General features: G+C 40.3%; 1 protein-coding gene across 8 annotated transcripts in view; it reads left to right on the top strand.

Annotated features, from left to right (window-relative positions):
* LOC117771908 (calcium/calmodulin-dependent protein kinase type II subunit beta) overlaps window positions 1-10,760 on the top strand; it is a 47,186-nt gene extending 36,426 nt beyond the window's left edge. For 4 of the 8 annotated variants that reach the window (XM_034602802.1, XM_034602803.1, XM_034602804.1 and 1 more), the window contains 7 exons: window positions 223-291; window positions 3,166-3,210; window positions 3,886-3,934; window positions 6,299-6,374; window positions 7,255-7,349; window positions 7,447-7,683; window positions 8,509-10,760. In XM_034602802.1, coding sequence (XP_034458693.1) covers window positions 223-291; window positions 3,166-3,210; window positions 3,886-3,934; window positions 6,299-6,374; window positions 7,255-7,349; window positions 7,447-7,682 — 570 coding nt within the window. In that variant the 3' untranslated portion in view covers window position 7,683; window positions 8,509-10,760. The remainder of the gene's footprint in view (window positions 1-222; window positions 292-3,165; window positions 3,211-3,885; window positions 3,935-6,298; window positions 6,375-7,254; window positions 7,350-7,446; window positions 7,684-8,508) is intronic. The other 4 variants (XM_034602805.1, XM_034602806.1, XM_034602808.1 and 1 more) reach the window with 2 other exon arrangements.
* The last annotated feature ends 11,324 nt before the right edge of the window (window positions 10,761-22,084 follow it).

Raw genomic sequence — 22,084 nt, 5'->3', positions numbered from 1 at the left:
GGATCTTTGGTGTGTCTGCTCTCTCAAACCCTGGAAGTTGGACGGCTGCACTCTGTTCTTCATACCCACTTTTTATTTCTCCAGAGCACTCTGCTTCTGCCTGCTATTTTTACCTCTATTACACTTTTTTTTACACAGTAACCACCCACTTTACAGCCAGCAGATGGCACCTCTCACCATTGCTGCGGAGCACTAATATAGCACTTTGTGTTTCCTGCACAGCCCCAGACAAACAGCACGAGAAACAGCATAGTCACCAGTCCCAAAGGCAACATCACAACTGCTACACTGGTATGCAGCTCTGTGTCCGTCCGTCCGTCTGTCTGTCAGAAACACGGTCAAAATGCTGTGTGTGTGTGTGTGTGTGTTTGTGTGAGAGAGAGACATAGAGACAGAGGTTAAGGATGGATGGTTGTGCTGTATTATTTTTACTTTGTGTATTAAATCAGGTTCCACAGCTTTCAAAGGAATCGTTTGACAACTTGGGAAATGCACTTTTTCTTTTCCTTGCCTGGAGGACGGTGGAGCAGGCTGTAAACTTCACAAACAGAGTCTCGACTTGAAACCTCTAAACTAACGGAAATGGAAGTGGAGACGAGTGATGAAAACAACGCAGGGCGAGACAGTGCAGCTTGTTTCTGTTGGCTGCTCCAATACTTTCAGCTGTGATGTCTGCCTGACACAGTTGACAGCAGCTTGTCAGCAGCAACACTGTGCTGTGTGATTGGGTTTCACAACTGAGCTATGACAAACTAACCTTGCCGGCAGCTGGATTTCTCACAAGCTAGGATTTCCTTCTTTCCAGGCTCCTAGCTATTGGCTTGTGGCCAAACCACAGTGGTTTGTCAGGGAGGAACCACCGGTGTCTTAGACCCAGTACATGCCTGGTATTCACATGTAGTTTTTGTGATCCGATCACAGCTCTGAGTGCGTGTGTTCTCACCTGACATTAAAATGTGGCCCCACATGCGTCTTGTAATCGGATCTGAGATCGGATCTCACTTTCCCGCCTTATATGCAAATAGACACGCACATCATTTTCACTCGCAAATATATAATGCATGGAAGCAGCAAGGAGAAGAAAAACAAATCAAAATAACACAGACAGAGGCTGAGCAAATCACTTCTGTTTGCTGTTGTTGCCTGTTGCAACAGTTTAAATGACCGGTATGTGTACGTGTTTCTTCTTACACAGAGGAAGTCGGTTGAGTAGGCGGTCCTTCAGTGTGGCCAGGACCACATTCACACTGCTAAAAGAATGTGGAGACATGTGGCTAATTAACCACCTCCGAATTTTGGTCTGTCGTGATCGTGTCGCTATCTATGAGTGCGTTCACACCTGCACTCCGAGCTGTCAGCTTGTGAACGCATGCAGCACATTTTAATACCAGGTTTGTACGGGGTCTTAGGTGTGACGGCTGCAGGAAGCAGCTGTTAGCATTAGCAACAATATCAACTCCTAAAGAGGTTTGTGTAGATGCTGCAGTTATATCAGCATTTCTTCAATGAAAACAAAAACAACTAGCTCTTCTTCTAAGTGGTTTCAGCAAACGCCTTAGACAGTGAGTGACAGATGCTTTATCCACAACCTTTCAAGTATTTATTAAATGAGCCTGCCCTTAAACAGTTTCCAACAAAGTCTTTCCAGTTGTAAATTGCATCCGGTTAATGATCATATTTACTCTGGGGTCAGTCTCCTTGACATTAATGAGGAAATTTCTTCCAGGCCCAGGACACAGAGTTGAAAGGAAAAATATTTATAAGAAAAAGCATGAACCAACAAACCTGTTTCTCTTTGGGGCACCTGACTATTGTTTTAAGATAGACTCAAAAAAGTGTGAACCTCTCCTTTAAATGAACAGATGCCAACACACACTCTCATGTTTATGCATCAGGTTTTCTGTGTTTAATCTTACTCAAACAGAGAAACAGTGGTTGCCTAAAAACACTGAACAAAGTCCCCCGAAAGATAGTTTTTAGATTTCCTACTGATTTAAAAAAAGAGATTTCTCTTCAGTGCGCTTTACGGGTGCTGTAATTTCGATTTTGTGACCTTGGACAGAGCTGTGCTAGCTGTTTCCCCCTGTTGACAGTTTAATGCTAAGCTAATGGACCGTCTCCAGCCAAAGTCTTAGCAAGAACACAAGTTAGTGCATTTCCCAAAATGTCCCATTTCAAAGTATTTAATAAAAAAAAACAGAAACTGTATGTTCCACAGTTTACAATCTGTAGACTCATGTCGTATGAACTTTGGATGTTTGTGTATTTTATTTGTCAAGATCTTTTGCAGACCGCTGACAGGTTTAATATTGACATGACATTGGAAATATAAAACAATCTCTTTATTGTAGTTAAAGGATAAGTCTGGTGTTCTAACTAAGGGATATAAAGACCAAAACCAACAATGTGTTAGTGCCTTTCAATACTATCTCACTTTACTACTATGTCAGTCAGCCATTGTAGGTTTTAGCAAACATTACTTAAAAAGAACGAAATAGCGCTTTTGTTTGGGACTATTTTCCGCAGCGGATTAATCTGCATTTGGTGGGTATGTAGCATGGTGTGTGAGGCATTGATTCAAATTAAACCGCACTATGTGTGTGTTCATGGTGATGACAGAACATGTCACCCAGTGTAACAAGTGGAAATAAATGTAGCTCTGTAGCTCAGAGGAATCACACGCTGTACATACACACACTTGTCACTAGATGCTTTCATTGTTGGTTTTGGTATTTTATGGGATTAATCAACAACAACAAAACTGACTTATCCTTTAAAAGCCATGAAGTCACATGTAGTAACTTGATGTATTATTTAATGTCGTAGAGAGAGAGTTGAGTTTAATAACTCTAAACATTGCTTTAGATCACTCATTCTGATTGATAGTTTCATTCTGAGACATTTAGGGATTTAAAATCATCCTGATGTTTATGATCATCACTCTACTATTCGGAACTTCTGCTCAAATTGAAAATATTTCACTCCTCTCTCCCTCTTTTCATGCACAACCTGCTCTCTATTAATCTTGTTTCTCAAACTTTCATCTTCTGAAACATTCCCTCATTATGCATCTCTTCACTTCTTTATCATTCATTCACTTCACACACTCTTTTCACTCCTTCCTACCTTCCATCCTTTCTTTCTTTCTCCCCATTCTTCCTCCAGGAGCCTCAGACTACTGTTATCCATAATCCAATAGATGGGACCAAGGTACACCTCCCCTCTCTCCAACCATCTCTGAAATTCTTTCCTGTTTTTTACATTTGTCATCGTCGTCCTCACCCTGTTTTTCTCTATCTGTGTGGGTAAAGCCGTACTGTATTTGGAAAAGCCTGTTGTTTTGCAGGATGTGTTTATTTCATTGAGAATCTTCTACGTATTTCTGTGTGCATCTCTGTGTATATTTATGAATGAGCGAGATCGAGTGTGAGATGGTGGAGCTGTGACCCCTTGGAGGTGTTTTGTTGTCTTATACTGCCCCTCTGTGCTCAGGCAAATGGAGCTCAGTGGTCGCGCTGCTGTTTGAGCAAGACTTTCCACCAGATTAACCCCGTCCTACTGTTCAGACTGTGTGTAACAGTGGCTCAACGTCATGTGCTGTACAGTCACCTGTGTCCGTCTTTGCTGATTTGGCTCAATCCACAGACGGGATTGTGCCAGTGTGCTGCTGAGTCACACGCTCATCTGTTGTGTTCTTTATCTTTTTTGGCAATTTTGTGGCATTAAGTTCCAGTCAGATGTGGTAGATATGATCAAGGTCTTGTGTACGTGTGTGCATGCATTTATGAGTGTGTGTGTGTGTGTGTACTTGTGGGTGTATACATATCTGAAAGGGCATTTACATTTTTTCAGAATAATTGAAATCTTTGTCTGTGCACTTTGCAGGGATCATCGGACAGCAGCACCACGACTATTGAGGATGAAGATGTGAAAGGTAGGTTATACACTAAGGGGGGGAGGGATTTGTGCATCTACTATCATACAGTTCATGAGATGACTGCAGACGTACTGTAACTATAACCACTAATGAAAGTAAAGGCAGCGGAGGGGTGATGCATACCCTGTGCATGCTGTGTCAGGCAATGCTCATACAGCTAATAAGCTGCTGGGCGTGTTTCTTATGTTACTGGTTGCAGAAGTCTATATAAGCTTTAAGTCATGTCTATAGTCCTCTAGGATGCAGAGAACATTTATTTTTTAACTATGTATGACATCATTTTCTGACTTTTTCACAACGTTTCTTGTCATATGACATTATATGATGGGGAGCCTTTTTCTGATCAACATTAGCTTTAGATTGTCTCTCTATAATTACAGAGATATCTTGGAAAATGTGTTTTTTGGACACTCCCCTTCACCAATTAACTCCGATAGTTAACATCCCCATCAAGATTTGTCCAGGTGTTAAATTATTTTGTCTTTCGGCCATGCCGGCATGCAGGGTAATGATGATGAAAGTAAAATAGATTAATACATGATATGAATTTTAAGGGGAAAAGTCTTCAAAGAGTGTCTGTCTGTTTCCTAAGTGGACACATTAAAGCACATTACTGACTCTAGGTCACCTTCACTTTGGCAGGACTCAGAACGCAGTACACAATCATTACCAAGGTAAAGAGAGAATAGAGTTGAAGCGTGGGTCACAGTATGTGTGCAGCTAACATCTGGATTGATTGTAAATACAGTAAAAATGTTGCTGAAACACTTTGTGTAGACTCACCATAAAAAACAACAGACCTCAGCATAATGAAAGCATTTAGGTTTACTTCTTATTTAGAGTTAGTTTTCCAATTCCAAATAAGATTATAAATCTTTGACCTATCACTGTATCTGAGAGGGGTAGATCTTAATTTATTTCTAATTTAACACATGATGCACTATTTGGAATTGTATTACATCAATCATTGCTTTTTAATTCCGGCGTTTGTAAATATTACAATGAGTTGAACTTTTAGATCTTTTAGAAAGATTCTGGAAAAAGAAGTGTTGAATCAGTTACATCCATTCTTGCATGAAAACTAATTTCAGTTTGGTTTCAGAAGTTTTCAGAGACATCACTTTTGCAATTAGTAATTGATCTCAGAATGAGCGCAGACTTTGCAAACATTTATAAAAGATAATGACTGGGATATGGGGGATACTTGACTATGATCTGGCAACCCTCAACTTCAAACTGCATTACAGATTGAAAATATATCTTTCCATCATAAAATGTATGTCTGTTTAAAATTTGACAAAGTCGATCACACAAGCCCAGTTTCAAGAAAGTTATATCAGCAAACACACATTTAATTTAAGTTTTGCAGAGTCAGACTCTGTATGTGTGCATACATTTGAATAAGTAAAGAGAAGAAGTGCATATATTAGTTTTTGCTATCTGAAAAAAAGTGTCCCTACCAAAGATACAAATCAAGTCCACACACCTGATCTGGACCCAGATATAAAAGAATACCTGGAATGGAACAAATAAGGAAATCACATATAAATCGAGGTGATGATATGAAAATAAATAAATAATCCCAACTCACAAGTAAAACAAATATACCAAAAAAGGAGAAAATATAATCCAAACAAAACAAATCTGGTCAAAAACAGAAGGGGCATATTTTTATGTGAAATTGTACTGACAATATATTTTGTATTAATTTATTAATTGTGAATAGAGAGAGAGAGAGAGAGAGAGAGAGAGAGAGAGAGAGAGAGAGAGAGAGAGAGAGAGAGAGAGAGAGAGAGAGAGAGAGAGAGAGAGAGAGAGAGAGAGAGAGAGAGAGAGAGAGAGAGAGAGAGAGAGAGAGAGAGAGAGAATCAGAGCGAGCTAAGCCTTCCTTCCTCTCAGTGTTGGGAGGAAGCGAGAGGAGGACACAGTAAATCTGATCTAAAAAGCTGAGACAGAAATAGCGTGATGAGCTCAAGCTCCTCACATGCAAACCAGAGATATGATGGATGATGGACGGAGGTGAGTATTCAGCTGCTGGACGCAGCAGGAAAGGGCATTTTATTTTGGGAAATATAGGTGAGGATCACCTGTCCTACTGGGGGAAAAGGGAAACCCCGGGACTTCCTGCATGGAAGTAGTTTTGTTTAGGTGTGTGGCAGCATGGAGGAGACTCCCCTCAGAGAGCCACTGATGACAGAGAGGTGACTGACAATGAGTAACAAGCTCTTAGGTGCGTTGGACCTCGGTGTGCTTCTCAGTGCTTGTGAGTGAGTTTGACCCGGAGTGTTGTGCATGAGAGCATCAGTGTGCACGGGGATGCAGCCCCACTGTTCTCACAGTCCTTCTGTTTTGTCCCCGCAGCTCGCAAACAGGAGATCATAAAGATCACAGAGCAGCTGATCGAAGCTGTCAACAACGGGGACTTTGAAGCCTACGCGTGAGTCCATCACTTCTCTATCAGTCTTTCTTGTTCCATGAACAGAGACCTCATCAGCTGCAGGAAAAGTACGATCCCAAAGCTCCCCTCCAGCCATAGAGAACCATTAATCTGACTGTCATGCTAATGTCTTCTCTCTTTGTATTAAAAGATTAAAGAGTAATTACAGTCATTGTTTTATCCCCACACAACTAAGAATAGAGGCAGATTGTGAATGCACATGTGTGTGTGATACCTTCACATATATCTTTGTGAGGACCGTTTTGAGCCTAGTACCTACGGCGTGACGGTCTTTTAGGGGAAAGTGAGGACATTTTGGACCGGTCCTCACTTTCTGACACACTTTAGATGAGCTGTTTGAGGGTTAAGACTTGCTTTTAGGATTAGGGTTAGAATTAGCTTTAGGTTAGGGTAAGGGGCTAGTGAATGCATTATGCCAATGAGTGTCCTTACTAAGATAGAAGTACAAACGTGTGTCTGTGTGTTTATTGGGGGGGGGGTGGTGCATGATACAAAACTATTTAACAAGTGAGTCATAACGTTGAGAGAGTTCAGTTGACTCACGAACTAAAAAATAAGACATAATAAATCAGAATTATGATGCTGAGTCACAATCTTTACATCAAGATTACATCTTCTGGTATAGTGACATGAGATTGTGGACATGTATTCTGTTTTGGTCCTGGTTTCAGAATCATTTAAAGGGATAGTTCACTGAAACATGAAGATTCACTCATTATCTACTTACCACAATGCCGATGGAGGGGTGGGTGAAGTGTTTTGTGGACTAGCACTTTAACCCCTAAACAAGCCAATTCAAAAAGAATAATGTTGAGTCTAGAATAATTGTTTTTGAGGGTCGTATTCTGACCTTTTGCAGGAAGATCTGCGACCCTGGCCTGACCTCGTTTGAGCCCGAGGGGCTGGGTAATCTAGTGGAGGGAATGGACTTCCACAGATTTTACTTTGACAATCGTAAGTTTACATTTGCATCTGTCTCGTCTAACTTGAGTTGCTGATGAATTTAAAAGCTACGTTCTGTCTGAATCTGGACACTCGCCTCTCCCATCAGTCCTCTCCAAGAACAGCAAACCCATCCACACCACCATCCTCAACCCCCACGTCCACATGATCGGAGACGAGGCCGCCTGCATCGCGTACATTCGTCTGACGCAGTTTGTCGACGGGCAGGGTCGGCCACGCTCCAGCCAATCGGAAGAGACCAGGGTGTGGCACCGCAGGGACAGTCGGTGGCAAAACGTCCACTTCCACTGCTCAGGAGCTCCTGCTGCCCCTCTGCAGGGATAAGGTACAAAACACAACAATCACAGCACACACAGTGCAGACAAAACACATTCACGTGTCAGAACCATAATCTCTCTATAAAGATAGACAACATGACTGACCCTAAAGTGAAGCCAAATCATCTTGATTGCCTCCTCCATGTCAGTGGGGGAGACATGGACCAAACTCAAAAGTCATATTAGAATATAGGACAAGATGGTGTACGTTTGAAGGTCTTCTGCACAAATTAAGTTACCAACTACCAGTAGATGTTAGCAGGTGTTAGTGGCCACCAGCGGATGTTAGGGACATAACTTCAGTTGTGCACGTTAGCGTCCTCAAGTGTTTTGGGCTTGTAATCAATGATAAAGGCCGAACTTGAGGCTACGCTGAGGCTAAAGGTAACTCTGACTGACTACTGGCTTGTATGTCAGTACTATAAGAGCCATGTAGATCAGTAGATCAGACATCATTACCTCTATGCCTTTTTAAACTAAACACTTTTCCATTTAAGAACATATATGACAAGATGGAGAATATCCCTTGTATGTTCTACCGCACTAATAAATGCCTACTGCCAGTTGATGTAATCAGATGTTAGTGACCACCAGCGGATGTTAGGGACATGTCTTCCTAAAAGTACAGATACATTTTTTCTTCTTTCTCAAAGATGGATCTGTCATTTTAAGAAGTTCTTATCCCTCTGGTGTATCTTTTTTTTTTTATTAGATATTTTATGCTGATGGACAGCTGAGACTGACTCGTGATTGGCCGCTCGTTTGTAATGGCAGGCCCTTGATAAATGCCGTGAAAAGTAAACAAAAAACAAAACTTCTCTTTCTTCCTTCAGGCACGTGACACTGATGAGGAGGTCGAGAGGGGTGGACAGGGAATGAGTGGATAATCTAAGAGAGAAAGAGAGAGTCAGTGGTGAGAGAGAGGCGGAGGTGGATTGGAGGTTGAGTTTAAAGAGTCTGATTATGGGATGGTGGCCGTCCTCCTGCCCCCCCCCCCCCCCCCCCCAACACACCCACCTCGCTCTTCTCTCTCTGTCTCCCTACAACCTCGACAGCAGCCGGCGACAACGAAGCTCCCACCGCCGAAACCTACAGTACAGCAGAGGGCGTATCCATCGGCTGCTAAAGGGAACCGTACAGCCCACATCTTGTCTTCTGTCGGCCTGTATGTGGCTGCAGTCTGACACCGCAACACACCTGGACAACACCTCCTGTGTCCTGTGCTCCAATGTGGCACCCTCCTGTTCAAGATCTCCCCTCAAACATAGAGTTATTGTTCCTTCCCTCTAGTATTACTATGGCTGCAGTCTGTCGTTGTGCTCTTGCAACTGTACAGTGTATTTATGAGTCACTCTAAACCGTTCCTCCTGTTATTGTCTTCTTTTTCTATGACGAGCATGACTCCTACCTGTTATTCTTATAACCTGTGGCTGTTTTTCTGCACGACTAGGGCTGCCTGTGTGAAATGAACAAGCCACGCGTCTCACAGAGAGAGAGACCAGTGGGTGTATTTAATTATCCGTTTTGTTTTGTCATTCAACAGAGTTTTTTTCCCCTCTTTACTCTGCAGTGTAGTGGACCCCAAACCCACGCCTCTGTGTTCACCGGGGCCCCTCTGAGCCACTCTGTGAGACAGTGAAAACCATGCAGCATGCTAAGATATTAGTGTCGCTCTTAACCGATTCTCTATGTACTGAACATTGCAAGTTAACTGCTGAAATTATGACAATGGTTGAACTTCTAGTATCACTGCTGTTTATGTAAATTTCCAGTTTCTTCGTGGTGACTTAACTCCAACTATGCTGTAGATGGTATTTAATTGCATGATATTCCAAGTTAATACATTGGTGAGTTGGGTGTTATCGTGCATTTTTGTTGATTTCTCTCCTTTTGGACTGAACTGCTGGTGAGCTATACTCTATTGCCTCTATTTTCTGGGCTTTGTAAGTGCATAAACTATTATTTTTGTGTTCCTATCGTAGTGTAGGATATAAGGATGCGGGTGGGGATGATAACAGAATATGCCTTTTAGAGAAATTGCTGGGTCCAGATCAGATTTGATTAGAGACCAAACCCAGGATCATAGTTGATCACTTTTACCTTTTACAATCAAAATGGCCCTGACAGGCTTCACATCAGGGGGTTAGCTGTTTATTTTAAGCAGTGAAGAAGAAATGCTATGTGTATTAAGAATGCTAAACGAGACATTGGTATAATAGATGTGTATGCAGGATTTTAGTAACACAGATTTTTTTCTCAAACATTTGACCAGACACCAAAAGCAAAGCCTCAAAATTATTGTCAATTGTTTGGATTAAAACAAAAGAAATCTGTCATTTATTGGTCCAGTTATTTTGACTTGGAGCTTCTTTCAGTCGCAGTGAAAACCACATATCTTATTTTTTACTTCCTCAAGAGAAGTTTTAGAAAAATGAGTTTATAATAGATTATTTAGTCATCAAGAAAAAACAGAATGTATCAACCCACAGTGGAATACATAATCCTTTACATGACTATAATCAGTGTTTTTATAATAACTGCCATGTGACAGTACACATTACCAGTGCACAAAACAAATTATATTTCCAAGCAGACTATTTTTTTTATGTTCGAAGACAATTCTATTGCACCTCAGCCAAACCCATGCGACGTTCAAGGTTAACCAGTATAGCAGATGGATAGATGGAAAACATACCTAATTTTATCAAAGAAATTATTTCCACTTGTCATTAGATTGTCAAAGTTGAATATATTAAATAAATATATATATATACAGTATATGATCTTCATTCAGACCCTTGTGGTGTGCATGAACCTCTCCTCTAGAGGGCGCCAACGTCAAACAACAGAATTGCATTAGTGAAGTGCAGGGTTCAAAATACAAATGTGAACAGTGCTGAGTTCTGCAATGATGTGTTTGTGAGAGTGCGGCCTTGAGCCTGATAAAGAGTGTGAGCAGAAAAAGAATGACAAACTGTTGCAGACAGGTCGTCAGTTAATCCATTTTAATCAGCGTTGATGACAATTACATTTTACAATTGCTTTCACTCAATTTTCCAGAGGTATAATGTCCAGAGGTAAAACTGTTCAAATAAAAACCAGTTTCCACCTCTAATCATCACATAATGCGCAAAATAAATACATCAGTGTTGACTAGTTATTCGACTTATTGTTGGCTGATGGCAGGAGATTAATCAGAAAATGTTTTGATTATTAGTTGATCAGATTTTCTGTATTTTTGTGAAAGAAACATCTTCTGTCAAACGTGAGCATTAGCTGCTTCTCTCTGTTTTACCTTACTGGAACGTGAAATGGTGTTTTACTGTTTGACTGCATTTTTAAATTATTTATTTATTAATTGATTGATTTAGCACACTGGATGATCGATTAGTTAATTTGGGAAAGAAACCACAGATTAGTCTCGATCAGGAAAAATAAGGTTTACAGCCATAATCTGTAAATGCAATGCGTTTAAACATTCATCTGTGAATTTCAGTAATTTTTGCTTTTTACAATATTATGCTATGAGGAAATAATGCTCTCAATCACTAATTATTCTAATTCTAATTTATCACTTAATCTAAGACGCATTTACCACCAATTCTAATCAAAATAATATGCAAAAGTAATTTCATCAAGAGTCTACACCGGTGCAACTGACTCAGCTGTCTGTATTTAAAATGATGTAAGAATGACATTTACTGAATATGCTATTACTGTAAATATAGATTATATTGTCTGGAGTCTGACTTTGCGTTGCTGCATCAGTTTACATTTTGTTCTGTATTCATTTTTATTTGAGTTGTCAAAGCTTACATATAGTATATAATATTTCTAATGTTTAATGATCTAAAATAGAGTCAAGAAAAAGTAGAGTGCAATAAAATGTATTTATTTTTCTTTCTTCCCCCCCACTGCCACACTTTTTAAATGTATATGGCCATATGAAGTGATCATCCTTTACACTGAAATGCTGCTCGCCTGGTAATGTTGTTAATGTGGTGAAATGTTTAGCATGCACTGGTTCAGTGGTTTGTATAATAAAATAAACTTTATTTAAACTGTCTCTGTCAGAGTAAAGTCAAGAGGTGCTTTACATTGGAAAAATGCTCTATTAGGACACAGAGGGCCTCCTCCTCTGACGACTCCTGGTCAGATGGAGAAAGCCTGAGGCTTGGATACATTGGTGGACGTGTGCCAGTGCCTTACAGTCCCATCATATATTGTCACTAACACCCTGAGACCTGACCTGATACTCGGGTCCACTTCATAGAATTGACGGTACCCTGGTAGGAGAATGTTCATGAGAGGAAAAGGCTGAAGTATGCAGACATGGCATTTGAGGCAGAGCAACGTGGCTGGAAAGCAATAGTTTGCCCTATGGAGGTCGGCTGCAGGGGTTTCCTTGCAACATCCACCATCAGGTTGCTCAGAGATCTGGGGATCCATGGATAAGCCCTGCGCCAGACCATAAAATAAACATCACACACTGCAGCCAATGGCTCTGGATCAGAAGGACAGATCCCAACTGGGCCCCAAGATGCTAGGGACATGCACCCAGGTCTGATCAACCTGTTGTTGGTCTGCCTTAGAAGAGGGTGTCTTGTGATTAAAAGGCCGAAACAACTGATGACACTAAGGTACACAACTGAAGACATGTCCCTAACATCCGCTGGTGGTCACTAACATCCGATAACATCAACTGTCAGTAGGCATTAATTAGTGCGGTAGAACGTACAAGGGATATTCTCCATCTTGTCCTATGCTTTAAAATGGGAAAGTGTTTAGTTTAAAAAGGCATAGAGGTAATGATGTCTGATCTACTGAGTGGGCCACATGGCTTTCATAGTGCTGCCATACAAGCCAGTAGACAGTCAGATTTACCTTTAGCCTCAGTGTACCCTCAAGTTCGGCCTGTATCATTCATTACAAGGCCAAAACACTTGATAAGGTACTAAGGTACTAATATATAAAACTATATATATATATAAGTTTACAGAAGTGAAAACATAAATAAAACGGTAAAACAGTCAGACCAACAAGTAAAACAATGACATTTGAGCTAATATGAACTGATGGTGATGATTCAACACTTCAACATATTGTGACATTTTTCTAAAAACTTTTTTAGTTTTTTTCTTAATCTTTTTCTTTTTTTTTTCCACAAAGTGACTCACAGTGAGAACATTCAAACTACAGGAACAAGGGCTAAATAACATCCAAGGATGGAAGTGCATCCTTTTTCAACACCTACCAGCATGTTCAGGGTTACATTACAGGTGCTTTGTGGTGTTTTGCACAATTAAATTGAGCCAAAACAGTCGTACAATAAAGTCAAATGACAACAATAAATAATTAATCAGTCAACCAAATTCTATTTGTAAAGTCCATATTCAAAAATACAAAATTTGTCTCATATGGCAAGGGGCAACATCATATTTCCCTTGACCCTCACAAAGAGTGAGGAAAAACTTAAAAACACTTTTAACAGGGAAAGAAACCTCAGAGAGAGCGACAGGTGAGGAATCCCTCTCCCAGGACGGACAGATGGGTAATAGATGTTGCGTGTAACAGAGCACATCAACAAAATAACAATATTTCCAACATGAGAAAAGATGACGTTTAAGATAAATGGAGAGGTGTATTAGTGTTTAAAGTATTTAGACTCGTGAAAATGTCTTACAGAGATGAAGGGAGCAGTAATGACGATTGTAATGATAGCAGTATATCAAATAATGGTTGTATAAATGGGAGTAGGCATATCTATATCTATATATGTATAGATATACTGTATATATCGTATCCATCATTACGATCCACCACAGTGATTGGATTATTATCCTTCAGACACTCTGCAGGCTGTGTTTTCCTTTTTTTTTTAGCATTTGTATCATTGAAACTCTCACAAAGGACATGAAGCCAAAGCCAACAGTCTAAAAGCTAATAGTATCAGTGCTTTACTAAGATTACGAGTCACTTAGAGTCATTGTCCCCTTTGGCAAATAATCCATGTCCAGTTAATTAGGATGTAGCTTCACAGTATCAGTAACCTCCACATTAATTGCTTCCAAAGAGCTTCAGCTCAGGTGAGTGATCAGGGTAGCTTCTGTAGCTTGAGTTTTTTTTATTTATTCATTATACTGATGATGATGTACAATGGTACATTCCAAGTCTGATAAATATTAAAATGTGATCAGCGTGTGAACCAAATAAAATGACAATGCAACGTCACCTCACTCCCTTCTTATCTCCACTCACAGCCACGATGGTAAATTGTTTATTGTGGTCATGTCGCCAGCGGTAGCGACCGTCTCCCAGGGCCTTCGGGCAGCTGCTCAGGATGTGCTCCAGTGTTCCTCTCCTGGAGCAGATGTGTATTGTTATATGTATTTTCTGTAGAATTCACCTGCAGATGATTTTTTCCTCATGATGCTTTGCCGTTCTACAGCAACAGGCTGTACACAGGTTTTACAGGCATTTCCTGATTATACAGTAATAATGCTTTAAAAACTATAGACATTTGTTACAGTGTGGCCTCCATCTTAACCCAAGTGAGCAGAAACAGCTCAGGTATTGGGGATCAATACAGAGAATCATTGGGTGTTGATCACAGAGCTGAGCAAAGACACTGTTTCAATAAAAACACAGAGTAGACGGAAACAATGGTGCAAAGATATAGAGTCTATTTACTCAAGTAGGGTAAGTAAAGTATTGAGGTACTTATACTTTATTTTCTCCTTCCACTCCACCATGTTCCACAATACATTTATCTGAGAGTAGTTACTTTACAGATTAAGGTTTCATGGTTAAAAAACATGATACGCTTTTAAAATACAATTCTTTGTACTGTTAAAATGTTATAAACTACATTCACAGAATAAACTAAACTTTTCTCATTAATTTTTTTCCAAGACAATTGAAAGTTACAATCAACACATTTTTTTATTTGTCTGGAATGAAGCAAACAAATGTGTCTTGAACATAAGTTAAACTTTTTCTTTTCTAAGTAATGGAATCAATGCTAACCATGATGAATCACTTTCACTTTTGCGGACTATTGTCAGGAGTTCATGTAGTTAAACCTTTTAATTTCCTTTTCACTTAAAATAACCCCAACATCTTCATTCTGACCAAATAAAAGTCCCTAACTTTGATAACATTCATCCAATATATTTTTTATCGAATAGCCAGGTTTACAGAAACATTTGTTTTGAGATTGTAATTTTTGTGTCAAAGCTTAATATTTTCTCCCTGTGGAGGGCTGCGACCCCTGGCTTGGAACCACACTGCACTTAACTAGTTTGTTTTATGTAAAGTAAATAAAAGCAACTTCACCTAAGGCAGCTACAGTTTAAAACACACCTGAGGAATCGATGACCTATTCATATTTACTCATAAAGGATTTTGAATAAAGGACTTTTACTTGTAAAAGAACATGTGTTTACATTGTTTTATTGTTACTTTTACTTGAGTAAAGGATCTGTATACTTCCTCAACTTCCTCTGGGCAAGAAAGTTTTTCAATTGACCTTTACATAAACAGTATCAAGACAAAGGTTGACATTTATTACCATGCTTAAAGTCCACTTAACAAAGAGGAGCCTATATAAATGTAACTGCTGTAAAAGTACATAGTTTGCAAATCATCTTTACCTAAAAAGACCCCAGGAGACCAGATCATGGCCTTGACAGTTAAAGGGTATTTTGAGCCTGTTGGCTCAAAATATCACTGTGAAGAACCATTTCAGTGTCTCTGTTTAGAAGCAGTGGACACATTATAATTCTGAGGTATTTGTATTATGGTACTATAAGTTGCTTGTAATTGTCAAATAATAAAACAAGATATTCAAAGGTGAAATGTGACATTTTTGACAGTATAGACCATTATTTATGGGTCCCTTGTTTTGTTTTTTATTATATGTGTGCACTATGATGCACATTGCTGCCATTATAGTTTTACACAGTTTCACTGATTTGGGAGCAATGTGCCGACACAATCCACAAGAGAAACAGATGGCTATTAAACACGGACTTAAGCGTTAAAATCTAAATGCATTTGTTTCATTTTATGAGGAAGTGCATTCAGCATGTTCTTCCACCTCAAACTCAGTGAGTTTGGTAAGAAACACTTTGGTTTGCTAACGAGAAAACTCCACAGGGCACAAATACATTTTACTAATACTGTTGTGCTTTGTCATTTTGCTTTATTTTAAATGGGAGACGTCTACTTGTGAATGTATTTTTACACCCTGATTTTTTTCTACTTTTGTTTAAACGAAGGAATCGACACAACTGCTCAGAGATCCAAACTGACAGGCTCCAGAGGTCAACTACGGTGAGTGAAGCTAAAATGGGTGAGTCCTGACGTGTATGTAAATGTCTCTCTGCCTGTAAGAAAATAATTCATTAGCATCACCAGTAGATGTATGTTGTTAAAACACAAATAACATTAACATGCATTAACATAAAAATGACCTCCAGCAGGATATGGAGATTCACTGGCCTCTTTGAGTGAGAAATGTGAAAGCAGCCAATGAGAGGTGTTTGCATAGGGACAATTTAAAGGTTCTGTATTTTTAACTCAATAACTCCTGTAGATTTTACACGTTTGACTTAACTTTTTACTGACATTGCTACATTTCTTATGATTTCTTCACTTGAACCAGCCAAACTTAAAAATAAATCATATTTGACAAATACATAACACATGAACCCCTCCTTACGTTGTGGGACACATGTGTGACACTTCGAGTTGAATCTCTTTCTGTTCTTTTAGATGAATGAAATGAAAAGCACAGTGCAGGCAGGCTCATTAGGGCCCGAGCACTGATGGTGGGAGGCCCTATTGTATTTTGAAGGATTTTTATTTCCCTTTTGGGGCTTTTTCAGGGCCTAGACATGCTCAAATTCATACCAAAGTTTGCAGGAAATTCAAAACCCTAAAAAGTATTTGAATTCTGGAGTAATTTGAAATGGGTGTGGCAAAATGGCTCAACAGCGCCATCTAAGGAAAAGCCCCTCAGTTCGCTTTCACCGATCTTCACAAAAATCGGGATACCTGTGTATCATGACCAGACACACAAAAAAGTCCGGAGGTGCATTGTGAAAAACAAAACAGGAAGCCCTTTAGATTTAGTGGCCATTTTCCACATTTTCCACATTTTTACTTTGACGAACTTGTCCCAGGGCTTTCATCAGATCAACTTCATATTGAGATGAATGTCATCTCAACAAGATGGAGATATAAACTACCTTGAGTTTCGTGTTTTTGTCACACGGTGTGACCGTAGCGTGGCATCAAATTTTGATTACACGCCATCAAAACACGAGGTTCTGTATCTCGGACATACATGGTCCAATCGAGTCCAAACTAGACATGTAAGACAAGAGTCCTGGCCTGATGACATCTACACAGAAATCATGAGTTAAAATCACAGCGCCACCTGATGGCTACAGGAAGTGACATGTTTTATACTTTGATGAACTGCTCCTGGCTGCTTTACAATATACAGCTCAAAAGAGCTCAGTCAAGTCATTGGATCACCGCCAAACTTCTGTCTCATGATCAGAGACCAAGCCTGAACAGCTCTATGTGTCAATATTTCCTCAGTGTCATAGCGCCACCTACTGATTCGCCATGAAACAGGAAGTACTTTGTAAATCTACTCTGCACTATCCAACCGGCTCCGAACTACTGACCTATGATCACAATCCTGACCTGAACAGCTCCATATATTAATATTAGTTCAGGGTCATAGCGCCACCTACTGATCAGTGTGATAATTAAGTTGTTGTAACATTGTCCAATTGACACAAAACTGCTCACGCTACATCAGAGCCCCTACTTGAACAGATCTATTAGTCTGTAGGCAACAGGAAGTAAGCTTTGTTTTACAACTATCATTCGATTTACATAAAATTTTCACAGTGTGATGTGCAATTGATAGCGTGGACCCTAATGAGCAATTAGCAGGCAAGGATCGACATCGCGTGACGGACGCAGGAAGCGAAGCGTTTATCCTTGCCGCAGTGCGCAAAACGCTTGCAGCGGAGACGTGCGCTTGGTCACTGATCGCTCTCTCCACTAACCGCAACAGGCTTCAAAATGCCTGTGCTCGGGCCCGTTAGTGCTACAACGTAGCATTCAACTCAGCTGTTTTGAAAAGCACTTCCATGTGTTTCTTGTGTGTGGAACGTGCCACTTAAATACACGATACTTGTATATTAGACTGACTTTTATTGTTCTCACTTTCTTTGTTTTCTGATGCAACCGGACCGCTCTCGTGTCTACGTCACCGCCGTGGTGACGTCAGATCAGCACCAGCGTGAGTAGACAGTGCCCGGCGAGCGCGCGACCCAACTCAGCCCCCCCGTGCGCGCATCGCATCCTGCTCGCGCGCCCCGGACGGGACGGTGCTGCTGAGTTTGCTTCTCATTCGCAGAGACAGAGGAGGCAGGGAGGACGCGCCTGTGGTGAAGGTAACGAGTCACTCAAACTTCTCTCACTTACACCTGAAACTGAAGCGGAGCAACATTTGACTTCTAACTCAACTAGTTTCTTTCCTGGCGCTATATTTACAAATAGTGGTTGTTCTTAAAGCTTGGAGTTTGTGTGTGTGTGTGTGTGTGTGTGTGTGTGTGTGTGTGTGTGTGTGTGTGTGTGTGTGTGTGTGTGTGTGTGTGTGTGTGCGTCACAAGGCTTGGACTGGGGGCTGAGTTGTAGATATTATGGTTATGACCATGGCTGGAAGCAACTCTTTTGGGGCCCTGGGTTCAAATTTGTTGTTGGGGCCCCTGCTGACCCACAGCAGACATGTCACTATTTCAAAAGGCAGCTGTATTCTATGGTTACAATAATTATTTGTTTAGTTTACCAGTTGGTTTACTGAAAATGTATTGGTAACAATGAAATTGTTAAAGCATTCAATAGCAACAATGACTGAAGCATAGTTGTAAAATATAGCTCTAGTTTGTTTACAAGAAAACTATACAGGACACTTTAAAGTACATTTTGTTCATAGTATGCAAGATGTCTACTTGTAAGTGTATTTTGACAGTGTGATATTATAATTTTTTTCAAGAAAAGGAACCAAGTAACAAAACTGTAAAGCTGCTTTCAGACATGCTCTGGACTCCGAGGATCCTCCGCTCTTTCTCCGGAGGAGGTGCATGTGTGAATGTAAATGTCTGAGTTAGACACTCCGCAGTTTCTACGGACTTTATCTGCCTGGCCTCTTAGAATAAATTTAAAAAAAAGAAAAGAAAACAAATATCTGCAGTGAAAAAGTGGTGACACACACGTAAAAGACACAGACGAAGATATCAAGAGAGTTGTTAAGGTGTTAAGATCTGAGGACAGTGTCAGGGTGCTGTAGCGTTAATATGTCCTCTCTTGTCTCTTTCTGCTGCACCCGTCTTGCTACACCTCTCACCTGAATAACACAGAGGATTTGTTGCTGTTGTGAACCCGTCTGAGCAGAGAAACTCCTGCAGCTGTGCATGTGTGAAAGGCAAACTATTCTCTGGATTTTACCCAGAGGTCTGAAAGCGGCTTAAGTATCGATGACTATGAGTGAGTGGGTGAATCCTGAAGTGCAAGTTATGTCTCTGTGTCTTTAAGAAAAGATGTCATTAGTATATGTTGTTCATGAAGACTTCTTATGAGAATGCAAGTTTTCAGTGCTTTTGAATGGGGTTTTGGTCTCTGGGGTGGCTACCAATACAGGACGGTCAAAATATCACAAGCATGTATGATTTGTAAAGACCTGTAGGACTATGTCATAGTGAGGTAAGCAGGCAAAAGGCTCTGTTGTGTGATTATATAGAGGTGCATGCCTCTTTAAATGGAACCACAAGATTTAAGTGGATTTGAGTTTATTTATCATGGCAAGATAATGTCCCAGCTACAGTCATGGTAGATCTGATGGTCTGTGCGGGGCATTAAGAGTGTCTTTGTCTGCTCGTTGGTCTGTGTTGAGGCGTCTCCACCGGCTGCAGGAGAACACTGTCACCTGGCTGATGTGTGGACAAAGTCACTCCTAAATCCCCGTCATCACCACCTCAGCACTGCCTCACACAGTCCTCAAAACCTGCCTATAGGTCTATATGGCGTGGGAACTGCACCTAGAAAAGTGCTATATAGATACAGACCATTTACCATTTAGACACACACACACACACATGTTTGTACAGCTGTCTTAGTGAGGACACTCATTGGCATAATGCATTCCCTAGCCCCTTACCCTAACCCTAACCAACCAAACTAAATGCCTAACCCTAACCCTAACCCTAACCCTTAACCTAACCTAATTCTAACCCTAACCCTAAAACCAAGTCTTAACCCACAAGCATTCCATTAAAGTGAGGGCCGGCCAAAATGTCCTAACTTTCCCCAAATGTCCTCACTCCATAGGTTGAAGACTCAAACTGGTCCTCACAAAGATAGTTAGATAGATTCAGCATAAACTTGGTTCTTATTTAAAAATAACTTTTTTTTTACCATTTTTGTAGTTAGGCATATTTAGGCTTTTAGATACTTTATAGGAGGGGTTACAAAAGCTGTCCGCAAATACATAATTCAAAACTCAGCTTAAAACAGCATTACAATGTGTTCTCTGGAGTATTTGACTAAGCTCAGCCCCTGTGTGGACACCACATCCTGCTCATGCTCCGGACAGGACAGACAGGACAGTGCTGTTGAGTTTTTCACTCATTCGCAGAGCCAGAGGCTGAGGGGAGCAGTCAGGATTGTAAACAGGAGGTGTGTGTTTCATGGCCATATTCAACCTTTTTCAGGCCCATGGGGCAAAAGCCTATTGTTCAGCCCCCAGTGACCCCCACCATACATAGCAGTGTGAGTACTTCTCCGCACACCTAGAAACCGATGAGTATTGTACTGTTTCAATAGTAAGTTGATTCATTTAACATTTTATTGTACGTTACAGTTACTTAGCTGTCTCTGATGATGAGGCTATTGGTTAGCATATATTTTTTTTAAAGTTGTGAAGTACTCAGGGAGCAGTGTTGGCAGTTTGATGTTTGTTCTGATATTTGTAGCAGCAGACCTCATGTTACCGTGATGTTGCAGTCGGGCTACGGTTAGCTTGTTTTTGAATTGAACTGTTACAGGTGGTAAGCGTCCCTCCTGTTATTACATTTCCATAGTTGCTGAAAAGGTTGCGAAATACCGCAGGCATGTATTTTTGCTGGCCTTTTCTGTTGCTGTGGTTACTGCATCACATGCATCGCAGCCTGGCCTCTGGTTTAGCGAGGGGCTTTGTAGACAGTTTTAGAGCTCAGCTGAGAGGGGGGCATAAAAGTTGTGCCTGCTGAAAAACCTCCCAACTGCAGCTTTGAGGCAAATATTAGCAAAAACATCAGATGTGAAAATATGTCATTTTTATGGTTTTCACGAATAGTTGTGATGGGCATTTTTCCCTATAACCCTATATTTAAATATTTTTTTCACATTTTATACACTTAGCAATCAATAATTTATTAAAGGAAGTTATTGTCAGATCTATTCATGATATGTGTCACTTGACATACAGGCAAAATAATAGAAGCAGTTTGACAAAGTAATTTACAGGAAACATCCACAGTATGAATTAAAGTAACAATATGTATTTATTTAGCATTTTATTTTTGTTTTATAAAAATACTTGATGACAACTCAAAGCTCTTTCCATTACAGTTTTGCAATTCAACCATTCACATACCCATTCATACAGTGCAGCACTCTCTATCATACATCACTCACACACTGCCAGCACAGCCGTCCCCAACGGGGATCGAACAGCATTTGCAACAGGACAAGTCTTTTTCAAATGGAGGATGAATGAGTTCATTTCATTTGAGAAACATGAGGTCTGAGGGTGTTTGTGTCATTTATCATCATTAGAGGATAAGTGTTGCAATTCCACATATACTGCCCTGCTAACCCAAATACTCAGCAGAACACCGAATGGGGACTAATGCGCTGCCAAAAATAGTCCCCAAAAATGCACTATTTCTGTCTTTGAGTTTAATCTTTTGGTAAAAAATCACAGTGTCCTGCTGTTTTAGGATGTGGCAGGGTTGTCAACCTGTTTATGACCTGTTTTGAAACTATCTGGCCTTTGGGATTACTGGTGAGGTATGAGGGAATCAGAATGTATTAAGACACAGATACATTGGCTTCAGTCTAATCCTTGTTACAATAACAAGGATATAGCCTTGAGATAATCTACTTTGTGATTCGGTTTTATACGAATAAGAAATAGTTGAACCTTAGATTTTAACCTTAGTTTTGCTCTTAAGATGCATTGATGAAGTAGAATGTTTCTGATGGACAATTTTTACACGTCAGTCAACAGGAGAGAGGGATCAGGATCTGTGAAGAAACCCGCCTCACCGGTTCAGAAGGAGCAAG

This window comes from Hippoglossus hippoglossus, chromosome 12, assembly GCF_009819705.1.
Source record: "Hippoglossus hippoglossus isolate fHipHip1 chromosome 12, fHipHip1.pri, whole genome shotgun sequence".
Lineage (NCBI taxonomy): Eukaryota > Metazoa > Chordata > Actinopteri > Pleuronectiformes > Pleuronectidae > Hippoglossus > Hippoglossus hippoglossus.
The sequence above is the reverse complement of the archived record's forward strand: the minus strand, read 5'-3'. Positions and strand labels throughout refer to the sequence as shown.